Here is a 17,390-nt window from a genome sequence, read left to right as displayed (position 1 = left end):
ACCAATGGGGGCCTTTGATATCGCCCCCTGTAGGAGGGCTGTGTTTTCTAATGACACGCTCACCATTCCAGGCTGGCTGCAGTAAATCAAATGATGTTTATCCAAACAGATGCAGCCTTGTCCACATGGACTGAGATCTGATTTATATACAAACAAATAGATCACACGGAGGCCAACTTTGTAATTACACCACCAAAACTCAATTAAAATTGAATGCCAAAATTAACACTGACTCTGAACTGAATTATGACCTTCATATCTTGACTACTGATCTTTTATCCTGATTGATGAACTCTAAACATGATTGGTTACACTCACTTATGTTGATCTCATTGATGGCCTTTGATATTCTGATTTTTTATCCTGTTCTTTGATCCAGAATGCTGAACACTGATCCTGATTTCTGACATTTCATCCTGTTTGCTGACCTATGTTCCTCCTCACTTACTATTGATCCTGACCTCATTGATGACCTTTGAAATCTTGATTAATCTTTGATCCTGAGTGTTGATCTTTGATCTTGATTGCTGACCACTGATGCTGATTGCTGATTTTTTTTTAATCCCGTCTTTCTTCCTCATCACTGACAATTGATCCTGACCTCATAGATGACCATTGATGTCCTGATTACTAATCTTTGATCCTGAGCATTGATCTTTGCTCAGGTTTCATGGTTTGTTTGTTTTGGGCAGTCCTGCTAACTAACAAACAAACCAAACAGATGAGGGTGATCACACATCATTCTTTGATGACTGTGCTTAAAATTATTTTTCTGCCGCAGCAGCTCCAACTCTTCATGACTAAAACTATCCCTTTTTAAAACTCCATTAGCTCAACCAATAATCTGCATCACTTTGTACCAAAGCTGGACCAACTTTAATTTTTGACGCTTGTACATTCCTTCAATTTTTGCAGTTTTTAACCACATAACTCCCTAACATTCAGTTGTAGATATTCCAAACTATACCTTTATGGAATCTTTATGATCAGACAAATTATGTGATGTATTTTTCAATATGATTGGAACATTTTTGTTGAGCCCTATGTAATCCTTCTTTGAAGCCTACCTGGTTATAGCTGCCACTCGGAAATGGCCATCATACATTTATGTGTTGAGGCCATGATATACTGAGGCTGGATTGTAAGTGTTGTTATGTTGATTGGACCAAAAACGTGCTTGGCCCATGAACTATCAATGGCAAGACCAAAATAAAGTGCAAAAATTAAGATGAAATGGAGTGATGGCAACAGTTTTATTTCTGTATTCTATTTTATTTTATTACTTTTTTTGGAGCAGGCTGTTTGCTCTGCGTAAGCCTGATCCTGTCAAATAACAGAAGCTAAGCAGTGTGGCGCCTGGTTAGCACTTGGATGGGAGACCTCTATGGGGCCGTTATTGTAGCAAAAGTATTTGCAAATGCCTATTTTGATCTGTGTGTGTAAACAGATCCACAAATGCGTATAGAAATCTGTGTGTGCACATTTTGATCTGTGTGTGTGTGTGTGTGTGTAAACAGATACACAAATGTGTAAAAAAAGAACACACCGCATTGTTTCCGCCCCTGAGGCCATCCACCAATCACAGACGGGGACTCACACAGTTTAATTTGCATGCAGTATAAAAAAGGAACGGTTATCTGAGCCAAAACCCCTTTCGTTTCATTAAATGCAGATTGCATTAAATTTGCAAATACTTTTGCTACAATAATGGCCCCGTAGCCACACGTCAATTAAATATCGTTGTTTGATTATTTTGTAAAAGCAAAATAAACAGACAGATTAACACTGACTCTGTACATATATGCAATTTGCATTTAACAAAGCGAATGAGGTTTTGGCTCCAATAACACTGGTCTACAGCCAAAATGCTTCTGAAATAAAGATGGTCAAACTTTACTCAATTTGGGCCATGGAGAATGAAGATGTTTGAAATTATTGATTGGCTGTAAGAAATGCTACTACTGTGCTACTAAGGATTAATATATAACCCTTTTGATAATTTTTAAAGTGTTACATTATGATTTTCATGAAAACTCTACTGTTAACACTATATAATTATGTAGACGTAAAATGTAAAACCTTGTATATCTTGGAAACAGTAGCCATGTAGGCATTGTTATTGTCATATTTGAATTCTACACTCCAAAATCCGTAATAAATAGCACATGTTATTTCTGAAGCAGACATGTTCTAAATATGTGTAGACCAGTGTAACGACTCATTTATAGATATGCATGCAAATTAAACTGTCAGTCCCCGTCTGTGATTGGTGGATGGTCTCAGGGGCGGAAACAAAGCAGTGTGTTTTTTATGCTGTGTGTCCAGCATAAATGACATACTGTTGCGTCGTTGACTTGGAAAATTGTCTTGTCTTTTCCAGCCCGACATTTGTCTTTTGGACATTTATGGGGCCATTATTGTAAGAAAAGCATTTGCAAATGTGTATTTTGATCTCTTCGAGGGACCAGCCAGGCTTAAAACGACAGCGATGAGCGATGTCATAAGTGCTTGCACCCTCTGGTGGAGGCACACAGACAAGTCTCCACACACACAAATCGCTGCACGCATTTACAGATCTAATCTGGCAGAACTGTGGCAAAAGTCACGTGTAAGAACACATCCAATCGAGTGGCCCGATTTTCACAGACACATGGATACACATGCACAGATTTTTTTTACGCATTTATGGATGTGTTTACACACACACACAGATCAAAATGTGCACACACAGATTGCTATACACATTTGTGGATCTGTTTACACACACACACAGATCAAAATACGCATTTGCAAATACTTTTGCTACAATAATGGCTCCATAGACCTCTTTGGAACACCAGGCGCTGTATGTGTTTCTCCAGGTAAAACTGGAGTTGCGTCAGGAAGGGCATCTGGTATAAAATGTGCCAAATACGGGTCGGGCTGTATCCGCTGTGGCAACCCCACACAAACAAGAGCATCTGAAAGAATTTTTTTTTTGCATACTAGATAAAACAAGCTTTTGTTGTTGTTGTTGTTGTTTTCTGATTATGTTCCTGCTCTCAAAACACCAAAAGTAATCTGTTGGTGAAACAGTGTGAATTGAAAGATAGAAATAAACAGCTTGATAGAGAAGACAGTTTCCCCGCTGAGATTCACAGGACAGCAGTGCCTGCTTGGAAAGAAACATACTATTAAAACCCACATATATTTTCAAGCAGTATCAAATTAATTTCTGAATATATACTGCATGCATACATACATATATATATATATATATATATATATATATATATATATATATATATAGAAATAGAATAGACATCTGTTATATGTATTAAACGGACAAAATCCGTAATATGTATGTAACGGACAGTGGTGGGCACAGTTATGATAATCCGATAATTATCAAAGATAATATTTTCATTATCGGATTATCTTTTTAGATAACTTTAAAAACCATTATCAGACTAATTATCTTGCGATAAATTTTTGTCTGATAATTTTTAGACCAATAACATGGTAGATAAAGCTGAACAGCTACAAACATTTATAAAATTTAAAATCAGTTGAGCACCTACCTGTTAAATGTTTCGTAGCAGATGTGTAGTTCTTCCCTCTGCAAACAGAGGAGAGCTGTTTCAAGAAGAAACCGCTCTATCCTCTATAGGCAAAGGAGAACTGGTCCCCCCTAAAAAAAATCATTTCTTTTAACGCCATAAATATGAGAGCAATATCACCCAAGTCATCCAGAGGCATACATTTTTAACTTATGGTTCAATTTTTAACCAAACTAATTTCGGACAAGTTATTTAAATTAACATCATGTCTGAAGTTTTATAAAGTGAAAATATCAGATATATGTTTTAGTTTTAAAGTAATGCACTAATTTTTAAAGTTTTAGTGCGGTTATATTCTGTGTCCAGGTGCATTATGGGTGATAGTGTAATCTCAGTACGTTCACAACATGAGAAATGCATTTGAAACACTCTGATCAGGCTCTACGGACAACAGCATTAAACTTTAGTGCCTAAAACTCTCGTAAATATATCTCGGGTTTATAGATGTTGTTATTGTGTCTGCCTTTATTAAATTCCACATAAATGTAGCAGACACAGATTATCGGAATTTGTTTGGCAAGTTTTCAAGGTCTCTACTGGCAGTATTGGCCTGAGCTGGGCTGATATATTTCAATCACGTACTCAGGCTACAGTTTAAACTGTACCACAGAACCGCACGGTGTAAAAGTTCAGAGTGCATGATTTATGTTTTCACACACATTGTACATTTAAAAACCACACGTTGGACTCATGTTTCCAAAAGCAAAATGTAAACAGAAGCTTTTTTTTCAAACTTAATTTACAAAAGCTCTTGATGGAAGTACGGAACCCGGGGAGAGGTCATTTAAAGTGAATTTTTTTCTGGCCATGATATTTTGTGCACACGTTTTCCTTTAATTGAGCCCCAAATTAATAAAATGTGCTCTCAAATTAATAAAACCTAGCGCACGTTTTCCTGGCCATGATAATTCGTGCGCAACGTTTTCCTTTAATTGAGCCCTCGAATTAATCAAATGTGCTCACGTTTTCCTTTCGTTCAAAATGAACTTCATATATGACCTAATTGTCATCCTCACGACGGGAAGACGCTTCGCCCTCAGCATCCTTTTTATGTGCTTAAACTCCAGATGATTCCATGCTGGGTAGCTGGAGTTCTCTGTATGTCCTTGTGCACCCAAACCATGATGATATACCATGATGATATACCAGATCCATTTCTAATGGGGAAATGTATTACACTGTCTGCTGGTTTGTTGGCTAATAGCCAACATTTATGTGTCAAGACAATATTGAGTGCACGTTTTACAAATTGTGGCCACATTTAAGTAGATCGTACCCTTGTTTTACTCAAATGATGCTTAAAACGTGCAAAATATCATAATACATGTGCACAACATCATAAAACATGCGCACATTCTCTCCACATGCGAAACATTTTGCAATGACACTTCCAGAGCTCCATAAAAATGCCTGTTTTTACAAATAAAAAAATTGAATATTTTACAAAAGCACATTTATCTGTAAACACCAACACACGACACATGCCACATTAACGTGTTGGTTTACATAATGAATGACTGAACCAATCAGTGTTTAGAGGAGGCACATTTTACCCAGAATCCTTTGCGATCTGTCTGTGTTTGTACAAAACCTTCAGAATTAGTGCATTATTCAACATTAAATGATATATGTTATATTTTAACTTTGTACAAATTACAGAATTGACATTAATGGAGTTATTCTATCAGTATTCATTTTATTTATACACCAAACCATAACTCAGCATTGCTTTATTTTCCAAGACCTCTGCCTGATGGGAGCATTGTGATTGGGTAGAGAGCTGGGCTTTGTGGCTCCTTTCAGCTTGCTTCTGTGCTGGAAGCCATGTAGGGGGCAAAATGTTCAAAGACAGAAGTGCGGGCTCATTGTTTCGGTCTGTTGTCACTTTTGATGCTACCAGAAGCGATTGTGGTGTTAAAACTCAAAATTCAGCTTGTTAGTAGTTGCAAATGTACCAGAGACAATACTGGAATTTATCAGTTATCTGTACTTCCGATACATTTTTGGGTGGTTTTTTGCTTTATCTTTATCAAAGATAACTTTTCCAGTTATCTGATTATCTGTTACCGAAGTTAATTTTTTGGTTATCTATGCCCACCACTGTTAACGGATTACTTAGGAAGCGCTCTGAACAATTTCAGTTTTAAGTAATTTTGTTTTATATAGCACCAAATCACAGCAAAGCTGTCTCAAGGCCTTCACACAAGTAAAGTCTCAACCTTACCAACCCTAGAGCAAGCAAACAGGTTGACAGTGGTAAGGAAAAAACTCCCTCTGATGATATTGAGGAAGAAACCTCAAGCAAACCAGACTCAAAGGGGTGACCCACTACTTAGGCCATTCTAACAGTTACAAGGTTTTTGCAAAGTTTACAAACAGAAAACACAAAAGTCAAAACACATAACACAGCAAAAGAAGATGCATTTGATGCGAAGTCCACGCAGGTGTTTATTCCATAAGCATGAGTCATCCAGCATTCCTCATGCCATCAGTGGGCCTGTTCCCGTGGCAGAGTCCATTCCAAATGCAGAGTGCAGTGTGCTGCATCAGCTTCAGGCATGGCATCTCACAGTCAGTCCGGCACCCTACAATCTGTAGCCGTCAATTCTGCAATCCTATATGAGGTTATCTGCACCTCAGACAGAAGGAAAAAGAACAGAGCCGGTTGTCCGGAAAAACTACCCTTAAAGTATCATTCATCAGCATGAAATCAACAGGAAAGCAGAGAAAATAATAAGGTGATTGTTGGCCGCTAGCCCCAAGATTTACATACAGACCCAGAATTTAGATAGAGTTGAGGCCGAGACCTGCTCCGTTGCTAATACAGTGAATTTAAAAGGATAAGAAGCATAGTTCCATACTATGACAGTATGCTAGGCATACGAAGGGAGAATAAATCCATCTTAAGTCTAGACTGGACTTGAATGTCTCTACAGGAATCAGGCTGTTTTATTGCCATAGAAAGATCATTCCACAAAACAGGGGCACAGTAAGAGAAAGCTCTCTGAACCATAGACATTTTATTAATCATAGGGACACAAAGTAGTCCTGCACCCTGAGAATGCAGAGCCAGGCCAGTTTGTAAGGTTGATTAGGGTCAGCTAAGTAGGGAGGTGCCTAGTCCAGGAATAATTTTAAGGCATGCTGGGATATGTTTAACCTAATGTCATCTATTTTCTTAAAGTAATCTAAAAAATCTTGGGCTGTCAAAGAGCGACTTACAGGTGGTTGAATATGTGTTGCCACCGTGTCGAAGAGGAACTTTGAATTATCTTATTTTTGTTGATCAAATCAGAGTAATAGGTCCGCTTTGTAGGCATTCGTGCATGCTTATAGTCTAGAACGGCATCATGCCACATGAGGTGGAATACCTCTAGTTTTAAACTATGCCATTTTCGTTCTAGACTTCCAGCTTTATGCTTGAGACCACATAAGTAATCAATGAACCAAGGCGGGGGTGGGGCAGGGGAGGTGTTATTATACACTGAACAAAAATTTAAGCACAACACTTTTGTTGTGCTGGATGTGGAGGTCATGGGCTGATGTGGTTACACGTGGTATGCGGTTGTGAAGCCGGTTGGATGTACTGCCAATTCTCTGAAACGCCTTTGGAAATGGCTTATGGTAGAGAAATGAACATTCAATTCACAGGCAACAGCTCTGGTGGACAATTGCTGCAGTCAGCATGCCAAGTGTACGCTCCCTCAAAATTTGCAACAGCTGTGGCATTGAGCTGTGTGATAAAACTGAACATTTCAGAGTGGCCTTTTATTGTGGCCAGCCTCAGGCACATCTGTGCAATATTCATGCTATCTAATCAGCATCTTGATATGCCACACCTGTGAGGTGGGATGGATTATCTCAGCAAAGGAGAAGGGCTTACTAGCTGATTTAGACTGATTTATGGACAGTATGTGAGAGAAATATGTCTTTTTTGTATATAGAAATTGTTTTAGCTCTTTGAGTTCAGCTCATGACGAATGGGAGCAAAAACAAAAGTGGTGCATTTATATTTTTGTTCAATGTAGTTATAAGACAAAAAAGTAGCGCCAATGATATACCAGAGAACCACTGACTGGTGAAATTATAAATGACAAAATGATAAATAATGGATCATTCTATTAGAATTAATTTGTTTGTAATCCAAATACTGTGCCTCCAGGTTTTTTTTTTTTGGTTTTGTTTTTTTTTACTTTTTGCTTTATTTTCCTTTTGTCTTTATAAAATTGCTTATATTTATGTTTTGGAATATTTGTTGGATGTAAATAATTCAAAAGTGTCATGATTACCTCCGCCAAGGAGGTTATGTTTTCGGTCACGTTTGTTTGTTTGTTTGTCTCTCTGTCAGCAGGATAACTCAAAAAGTTTTGAACGGATTTTGATGAAATTTTGTGGAGTGGTTGGAAATGACAAGAGGAACAAGTGATTAAATTTTTGTGGTGATCTGGATCACGATCCGGATCCCAATGCTAATGTGTTAGCGTGTCTATGGCATTTTCAATGTAAAAGTTAGCATTAAGCAGTTGCAGCTGTCATCACGTTGGGTACATTTGTTTTCAAATTGTAATATTTCTTACATTTATTTTTGTTTATATATTAATAATCTAATGATTATTATACACTTTTAGAGAAAGAGACAAAAGAATTAGATCACTGCTGCCACGGAGGAATCTCTTTAGGGTCAGTGACCCTATGGCCTTGTTTAGAGAAGTGTTTCATAATGTTAAAAATTCATATATTTGCAGCTTTAGTTTAAATAATAAATTGAATTTTGTCTCTTATTTGTTTTTGTCTATAAGCACATGCAATATCAATATCAGTGCTCAGATTGACAGTAGCTTCTGGGAAAGGTGCAAGTTGCAATAAACTGTGATGCCAAGCGCTAAGGATACTGCTATCCAGTCCACAGCAGACTTTTTTTTTACTACTGAGCAAACATCATTGTTAGACTTTCTTAGGTTCAATGATTCCACCCGGCGTGTAGATGTTATGGCGGTCAGTGACCCCATGGCCTTGGCGGAGGTTTGCACTCTCTGAGTGCTTCTAGTTGTTTTGTGATACCACATTTTATGCAGTAAAGCAGTTGAAGGATTAACTAGTGATGAGAATTAGCATTATTTTTTTTTTTAATTAATTCCCATTCCCTGTGTTAAGAAAGCGTGTTTCATTACTTCTCATCAAGCTGCAGGATGATTCCCACATTTTCCTGCAGTATCATTGAGCTCTTATCATCACAGAGTGTTTGCATTCACTGACACAATGTAAACCTGCTGCTGTTGTCTGGCAGATTAGAACAAATTCAGATTGCATGTTGAGCGTGGACTCGCAGGACTCTGTGTGGAGGACTGATTTAATGAAGTCCCCGTAGATGGTGCTGGAAAGCTGAGCAGCAGGCTCTCAGTCCCCATTATCAGCATAAACAGAGGTCTGTGCGTTCTCTGGCTCCTCGTGCACTGCAAGCTATAATCCTGTAGTAGGGAGGAGAGGGTGGAAGGAGGGGTGTGGCAGAGAGGAAGAGAGTGGAGGCTAGGAGGAAGGAAGGGAAAGAAGCTGAAAAATAAAAGGGAGTACAGTAAAAGAAATAGTGAGAGGAGAGAGAAGGAAGGAAGGGTGGAGCAGGCTGGTGGTGAATAGAGGCAATGAGGAAAGGAGGGAGGGAGTAAGAACTGTAAGGAGGAGGGAAGGAAATGTGGTAAGAATGGAGTGAGGGAGGCAGGGTGAAGCAACAACTGAAAGGAGGAAAGGAGAGAGGATCAGAAAAAAAGGATAGGTGACAAGGAAGGAAAAACCAGAAGGAAGGGGGGCTAAAGAAACGCAGGTGGATGAAGAGAATTAGATGAAGAAAGAAAGAAACAGATCAGTGCAGTTTGGAGAGAACAGAGGAAGGAATAAAGGAGGTAGGAAATACAGGAAAGGTAGTACTGAAGGAAGCAGAAAATCATGAATGCAAAGAATGTAGATGAGCGGAGACAGAGAATGAAAGGAAAAGTAGGAATGTTTCAAAATGACAACATGCAAGAAAAATACGACATGAGACAAATAGTGAAAATAAAAGGTCACTCAGAGCAATATCTTGGCCGTCCTCGCTACATTTTCTTTTATGTTTCTTTTCAATGTTAGCAAGTTGTTCTTTGATCTATTCTTACTTTTGATCACATTAAGCTTTTTCTTTTATTTCATCACCCATCTGCATGTGTTGCAGCGGCTTTCCGAGAAAAGTACAAAAGTACAAGGATTTCAGTCGTCTGTTTGCCCTGAAGTCATAACATCTTTGTCACATCTCATTCTGGGTGGGATGACTGGTCACCCAGAGAGATGCAGGTTTGTGTGTCTGCTGGTAGAATCCATAGTTCATGCTTTGTTTTCGTGCCTATCATCCTCAGCAACTGTTGTGGCAGTGTAGAGCAACGTTATTCTTAAAAATTGTCAGGTCTGAATGACGGATTTGGCTGGACGCAAATGCGGGACTCAGACAACAAGCTCTATAAGTAAAAGCAGTTTACTGAGACAGTAAACGAGGTCCGGTACACAGAAAGGCAGTCCAACAAGAGTAACAAAATCAGAAACATCAGGCAGAAGGCGTGGTCGAGGATACAGGCAGGTAGTCGTAACACACGTGAGGCAGGCAGGTCGAGAATACGAGAATAAAACGAGAGCTGGAGAGAAGGCACTAGGCGCATCAATCTGGCGAAGAACCGAGGCAAACAGAAGCGCTTATAAACACCCCGGTGATGAGGTGCAGATTGAGAGCAGGTGTGCTTGGAACGCTCCAGAAAGAGGGTGTGGGCAGAAAGAAGGAAACACCCACCACCAAGAGGCAACAGAGACAGACAAGAGAGAAAGAGATAGACAGGCCCAAGCAGGAAAAACCCCAGCAAGCGATAAAATAAACAGAACAATGAAACCAAAACCAAGAAAGTAACAAACAGAACCCAAAGCCTGACAAAAATCACCCTCAAATAGAAAATTCTGGTACTTTTCAACTCCCGTGTCAGTTGCCTGTTTTTCTTTTTGCGTGTTTACTCAGCAAACTCAGAATCAAACGCTCACAAACAATTTCACAGCCATTTTTCTCTGTCATTTTGTCTTTGACAAATCATCAATCTAAGCAGGTTTGCTTCACTCCAACTGCAAATAATATATGCAGTATTGATTTTGAATCTTTGTTTTTATGATCGATCAATCGTTTGTTCCATTAGATGTTGGGGAAATGGGTTCTGGAACCAATTTATTTTAATAGACGGAGGTGACGTGTTCATTTCTTTTATTTGTAATTTAGTCAGAAAACTACAGATATTGAATTTAAGCTTTGTGCTTTTCTTTGATAAATCATTTCAATCAACTAATCAATTGAAACCAGCTCAGCTTCGCCCCCGACCGTAGTAGTTGTGCAATCCTGACTACGACTCTGGGTAAAGGCTGAGAGGAAGAATGTGTGAAAGAGAGAGAGAGAGAGAGAGACGGATGGAGAGGAGGCAGTAATGAGACAGAGAAGAACAAAAGTGAAAAAGAGGAGCATTGAGAGAGAGGGATGAGCGATAGCTGGACAGAGAGAATGATGACATACACACAGAGAAAAGACTGATTGAATCATTGGCCACCCACCCCCCACACCCCCACCTTCACCCGTTCCACTCTCATCTCCCACATCTAATGCATACACAGAACATATGCACGCTGCACACACCACCCACAAACCAGTCATTTCCTCCATCTTTCCTTTCTTTGTAAGATTTTCATCCCTAAAACATGAAGCACATTTTCTTCTCTGTTGCTTTTCTGGCTGCTTTCAAGAAAAAAAGAAAAAAAAATCACCTGCTCAGAATTATGATAGTTCAGGGAATTGCAGAACAATTTAATTTGTATGGCTATCAAACCATTTAAAGTTTGAAACCTGCTGTTGTCTAAATGTAAAAATTGTAATCACTTAAATATGCTTAATGGTTTTCTAACCGATCTGACTTCCATTAGAGTCATTGCACAGGTATTATCCTAACACTTACCGGATCGGCCGTTCTAATGGGCCAGTAAGTACTCGTAGGTTCAACAGGCTGTTATCAGCCGGTTACATCCTGATGCTTTAGCAGAGCCTTTGGCATTGCACACCACGTCAAGCTGTGTGTGTGTGTGTGTGTGTGTGTGTGTGTGTGTGTGTGTGTGTGTGTGTGTGTGTGTGTGTGTGTGTGTGTGTGTGTGTGTGTGTGTGTGGATGGTTTAGTTCAACACACCCACAGACCAGCTGCAGCGTGTAGGCAGGGACATTGGTGGTGGGTTGAAGGACTGGCCAGGCATCCAAGTACTTCATGTGTATTAACTAACATTGGTTAGTGCACACGACACAACCGTTACTGTAGTACGCAATAGGAGTAAGTGAGTGAGTATTACACTCAAAAAACTGATTAAGTGGATTGGATTTCCATCTAATAAATATATGTAGTCCCAACTAAATTAAATTAAATGATCTTGCATGTATGTGCTTTTTTTTTTTTTTTTTAGTTGGGGCTACATATATTTGTTAGATGGAAATCCTGCACACAACTGAATTGTGTTCATCCAAAGAGTCATTTTTTTGAGTGTAGGTGCACAATTCGGATATATTCCACAGCTGCTGTCTTGCCTGTCCTTTGACCCAGATGTTAATAGATGATACATACAGTGTCCTCCAAAAATATTGAAACACTTGTTTGTTTATGCAATTTCAAATACAAAAAATCAAATTTTCTAAAATGATCATCCTTAAACTCAAACTGAAAGCAAATCTCAATACCTTGATATAAACTAATTAAAAATATAAAAGCCAAGATGATGGTTTGCATAAGTAATGGAAGGTTTTCATATAATACTTGTAAATAATCTGTTTGGGATGGATACATGAACATTTCCAAGTCACTGAATATGTCTTGAACTTTATTTACATCAGTTGTGAAGAAATACAAACAGTATGGCACTCGATGGTAAATCTGTGTGGAGTGGACAGTTTTCAAAAACTGGGTGACTATGCAAGAAGAAGAGTGAGGAAAGCCACCAACACACCCAGACAACCAAGAGACCGTTACAGGGTTCTGTGGCTGTGATTGGAGAAATTCTGCATAGTGCATATTTTGTATTTTGTATCCCATGATGAAGTGGTACAGAGGAGAGTTTTATTAAAAAGAAGACTTGAAAGTTCAGCTACAGTTTGTCAGAGGGTATATCAGAGATGGAAGCTGAGATCTGGTGTTTTGTTGAAAGAAAATGGCATTTATTGGTATTTGAGTTTTGTCTATACAAGCTGGCTAGGGTGGACTAACTCACACACCCACTTATCTACATTTTTGTTGTTACCAGTGAAGGGTAATTTCAAATCTGGTCTTTTGGTGACACACTACTGTTCAAAATGTTTGTAAACATCAGATTTTTCAATTATTTCTACAACTGTCACAACAGTAACATCTTCAAAACTGGTTAAACTTATTGGCCAAAGTGTGATGATACACTTGGTCTTTTACTGGAATTTGTCTGTTATAAGAAGCTGTTGATTTTAATGTGAGCATGTGTTCCCCGTGTTCTTTCCTGTCATCTGTCTATTCTGTTTGCGAGATAAATTTGAAAATCGATGACTTCAATGACTGCATGGTGTAGGTTCATTAGATATAAACCTATATGCCTTTTTCAAATAACACTTCCATCAATTTGTGCTGTAAAACCACAGCAATCTTTTTTTTAATGGTATTTTTTAATTATTTCAGGTTTAACTTTGAAGATGAAACACCAACGACAAACTTTGATACCTTCCCGGCAGCCATCTTGACTGTGTTCCAGGTAATAGACACTCAATATAACCGTTATTTCTAAAGCACATTTAAAATGACAGCAGTTGACCAAAGTGCTGTATATAATTTAAAAATTGTAAGTCCCTTCGGCTGCCCCCTCGCTTGCACTCGGGGTCGCCACAGCAAATCCAGGTGGATCTACATGTTGAGTTGGCACAGGTTTTACGCCGGATGCCCTTCCTGATGCAACTCCACATTACAAGGAGAAATGTGGCAGGGGTGGGATTTGAACCAGGAACCCTCCGTACTGGAACCAAGCACACTACCCACTTGGCCACCACCCCTGCTAAGTTACCCCCAGTAAATAAATGAATTAAGAATAACAATAAAATTACAACAGGCAATAAAATAAAAGACAAAGTAAAGAGTAAAAAGTAGTAGGAAAGAATTTAATTTGATTTAATTTAATTTATTTTATTAACATACCACCTAATCACAGCAAAGCTGCCTCAGGCGCAACACAAGTAAGGTCTAACCTTACCAACCCCTACAGCAAGCACACAGGCAACAGTGGTAAGGAAAAAGTCCCTCTGATGATATTAAGGAAGAAACCTCAAGCAGACCAGACTCAAAGGTGTGACCCTCTGGTTGGGACATGCTACCAAAAGACTACAAATAAGGCATAATGTGTCAGCATTAAGCAACAGAAGAAATACTAAGGGGAAACAGAGATGCAATCGCTTATTTAGGAAATGCCAGAGAAAAGAAAGAGGTTTTTAAAGAGGCTTTAAAAGTCTCTAGGGACAGGGATGATCTAATATTAAAGGGGAGACTATTCCACAGCCTGGTGGCAGCCACTGCAAAGGCTCTGTCACCTCTCATCTTGAATCTGGTTTTAGGCCCCTCCAGCAACAGTTGGTCAGAAGACCTTAAGGCTCTGGTTGGTGTGTAAGAAAAAAGAAGCTCCGAAAGATACACTGAGGCCAGGACATTGGGGGCTTTAAAAACAATTAAAAGAAGTTTAAAATCAACTCAGTAATGGATTGGAAGCCAGTGAAGAGTAGCCAAGACCGGTGTTCTGTCGAGATGAGGTGCGTCGTCAAGATGAGGTTCCTCGCATAACTGCATATGTGTGCACTGAAAAAAATTACTTGACGAAGTTCGCTTATTTTGATGGGCAAGTAAATGTATAAATTGTTCATCCGAACATAGTAATGTATAAAATCTACTCACTATAAAACAATAAGTATTTTTAACCTGGAGTTAGCTTATTTCCACAAGCAAAATATACATATACATACATTCATGCTCCTAATGTAAAATACAGAAAATGTTTTACTTACTAGGCTATAAATACACCGAATACAATTAATAAAAAAAAAATGACGGAAAAAACAAAAAAAAATGCGCATGTGCAGTTGCATGTCGAGTGAGTTACATCATCTCCACATGCGTAGTAGCGCGACGCACCTCATCTCGACGTTCACCTCATCTCGACGTTCACCTCATCTCAACGTTCACCTCATCTCGACGTTCACCTCATCTCGACGTTCACCTCATCTCGACGGGACACCGGTGTAATGTGGTCGGACTTTTTCACCTCCCTTCCTCAATCACAAACTTTCACCGTTTGAAGTGCTCATCACAACTTCTGAATAAATGGGTGAACACTGAGTTTGCAGATGATGGCAGGTTATCTTCCATGGTGATTAGAGAGAATGAGAGGACTCCAGAGTGAACTGATAGTCCTTCAGTTAGCACAACCCTTCACTCTGTGCTTTCATGCTGTTCTTTGTGTCTCACTCAGATTCTGACCGGTGAGGACTGGAACGCTGTGATGTATCATGGGATCGAGTCTCAGGGAGGCGTTCACCGCGGGATGTTCTCCTCCATCTACTTCATTGTCCTCACCCTGTTTGGAAACTGTATCCACTTTGTCATCCCATGATTAAAACTATTGCAATGCAATCCAGTTGTGTGTTATATATATATATATATATATATATATATATATATATATATATATATATATATATATATATATATATATATATATATATATATATATATATATTATATAAAGCCCCTTTGTGACATCATCCACACATTTCCCTAAGAGCTGGGTGGAAGATCAAATTGGGCAATGCCAAATGTTGTGCCTGACTCTACCTAATTCCCAGTCAACCCATAAAAAGAGGGTAAAGAGGTGGAACATGGGCAAAACCTGTATAACCTCTGCAGCATGACTGAATCATTGACCTGCTGCCATCTCTGAGTTGCTAAAGCTAACAGGCTAATCTTGGTTTGGATGTTGGACTAACTCATTTTTGCAAACTGTGTGGTTTGAATATTAACAATAATGACCTGTATATTGCCTCAGTTACTGTGGAGTAACAATCGCCAAGCTCTTGATGCCTGCTAACTAGCACTCATGGTATTAATAAATGAATTACATAATAGTAAAATTTCACTCAACCCAAATACTGGAGCACTGATGTCTTGTGATGGATTATTCGTACAGTGAAATGCTCAGAAAGAACAAATGCATTTGAGCCCACAACAGCTAGCAGTTGCAGCTAGTAGCCTCTGGTAGAGGGGCAGTGGCGTCTGGACCCGGCTCACTGGCACACAGCTGTCACTCAAAGTAAACACGCTCCTAATTATGAATAAGGCCTGGCTTGAAGTAGCTTCAAATGTTTAGTTATGAAAAAAAAAAAAATCGTACAGTTGACATAAAAACTAGTTGTAGTGACTGAAACAGTTTTTGTACCAGACTATAAACATTTACTTCTGCTGTAAAGCTGGAAATTTTAACATGGGCTTTTATGTTTTTTGACATACTTTTTGAGTCAAGGGACTGCAAGATTTGGCACTTTCATGTTGGCTTCATTTTTTAGCACCTGAGGTTGGTGCTTGGCCAAAACATAGAAACTGCTTGTTTATTTGATGACGGTTGTGTACGGGTGTCTTAGATGGGTCTCCGTAAGAGTCCAATGTAAAATGTGTAGTTATGTGATTCCTATTCTTGTTCAGACACCCTCCTGAATGTCTTCTTGGCCATCGCTGTTGATAACCTCGCTAATGCACAAGAGTTGACTAAGGTACGGTGGTTCAGCAATACAACAGAAGTAATACAGATATAATATTTTATGTACATGCGTTTTGGACTTGCAATTATATCGTATTTTCCTGAGTATAAGTCGCGCCTTTTTTTCTGTGTTGTCTTTTTAATTTGGGATTTTTGTGCATTGTTGTAGTGTAATTTTACTGCATTTATACTTTTATTGTTGAAGTTTATTGTGTTTTGTGCTTTTATTGATGGGAAAGTCTTATATAATTAGTTGTTGTTATTTACGTCAATAACAAACTCCCGATGTTTCATATACTAGTTTAAAAAAATGCAACTTATACTCCAGAAAACACAGTAAAAACATGACAATGGAGATTTGGATATGAGCATTTAAATTTTCTACTTAGAAAAGCAAAATGTATGAAACTGATTATTTTGTGAGACAGTATGTACACAGCACTGTTTTCAGCAAGCAGCTTTTTATTGCTGCTAGTCATCATTTTAATTGGCTGAAGGATGAAGAGGAGCAGGAGGAAGCAGCCAATAAGAAGCTTGCACTGCAGAAGGCTTTGGAGGTGAAGGAAGTCAGCCCGATATCAGCAGCTAACATCTCCATTACAGCGTAAGTTTCCTGCCGTCTCCTCCTCCGGCCCTGATGTTTCTGGCGTGTTGACCTTTACCCTTAGTCTGAAGGACCTGTGCACATATCTGTGTGGTATGTGCTCTGGCTACTCTGAGAGCTCACCTGTGGTGTTCCCGTGTTTGTTTGCACCCCATCGTTTCCCTCCTTCACCAGATTGAGGCAATTAAGGAACTGACATGCACCTTAAATCAATAACCCAAACTGCCAGTTTCCATGAGTGGCTCCAACATTTAAAGCTGCTTCAATGATGTATTTATCTATTTATTTGATCATTTTTAGAGAATAACCTGCATAACATAACTAAAACAAGCTAATTATTCAACACA

The 17,390-nt window shown here is 38.9% G+C and overlaps 1 protein-coding gene across 1 annotated transcript in view; it reads left to right on the top strand.

Annotated features, from left to right (window-relative positions):
- LOC117530142 (voltage-dependent N-type calcium channel subunit alpha-1B-like) overlaps positions 1 to 17,390 on the top strand; it is a 439,538-nt gene that overhangs the window by 261,092 nt on the left and 161,056 nt on the right. Inside the window, 4 exon segments of the mRNA XM_034193105.1 lie at positions 13,328 to 13,400; positions 15,159 to 15,276; positions 16,385 to 16,452; positions 16,937 to 17,043. Of these exon segments, the coding sequence (XP_034048996.1) occupies positions 13,328 to 13,400; positions 15,159 to 15,276; positions 16,385 to 16,452; positions 16,937 to 17,043 (366 nt within the window).

This window comes from Thalassophryne amazonica, chromosome 17 (assembly GCF_902500255.1).
Source record: "Thalassophryne amazonica chromosome 17, fThaAma1.1, whole genome shotgun sequence".
Classification (NCBI taxonomy): Eukaryota; Metazoa; Chordata; class Actinopteri; order Batrachoidiformes; family Batrachoididae; genus Thalassophryne; species Thalassophryne amazonica.
Note: the sequence above shows the minus strand (reverse complement) of the source record. Positions and strands in the feature narration are given on the sequence as shown.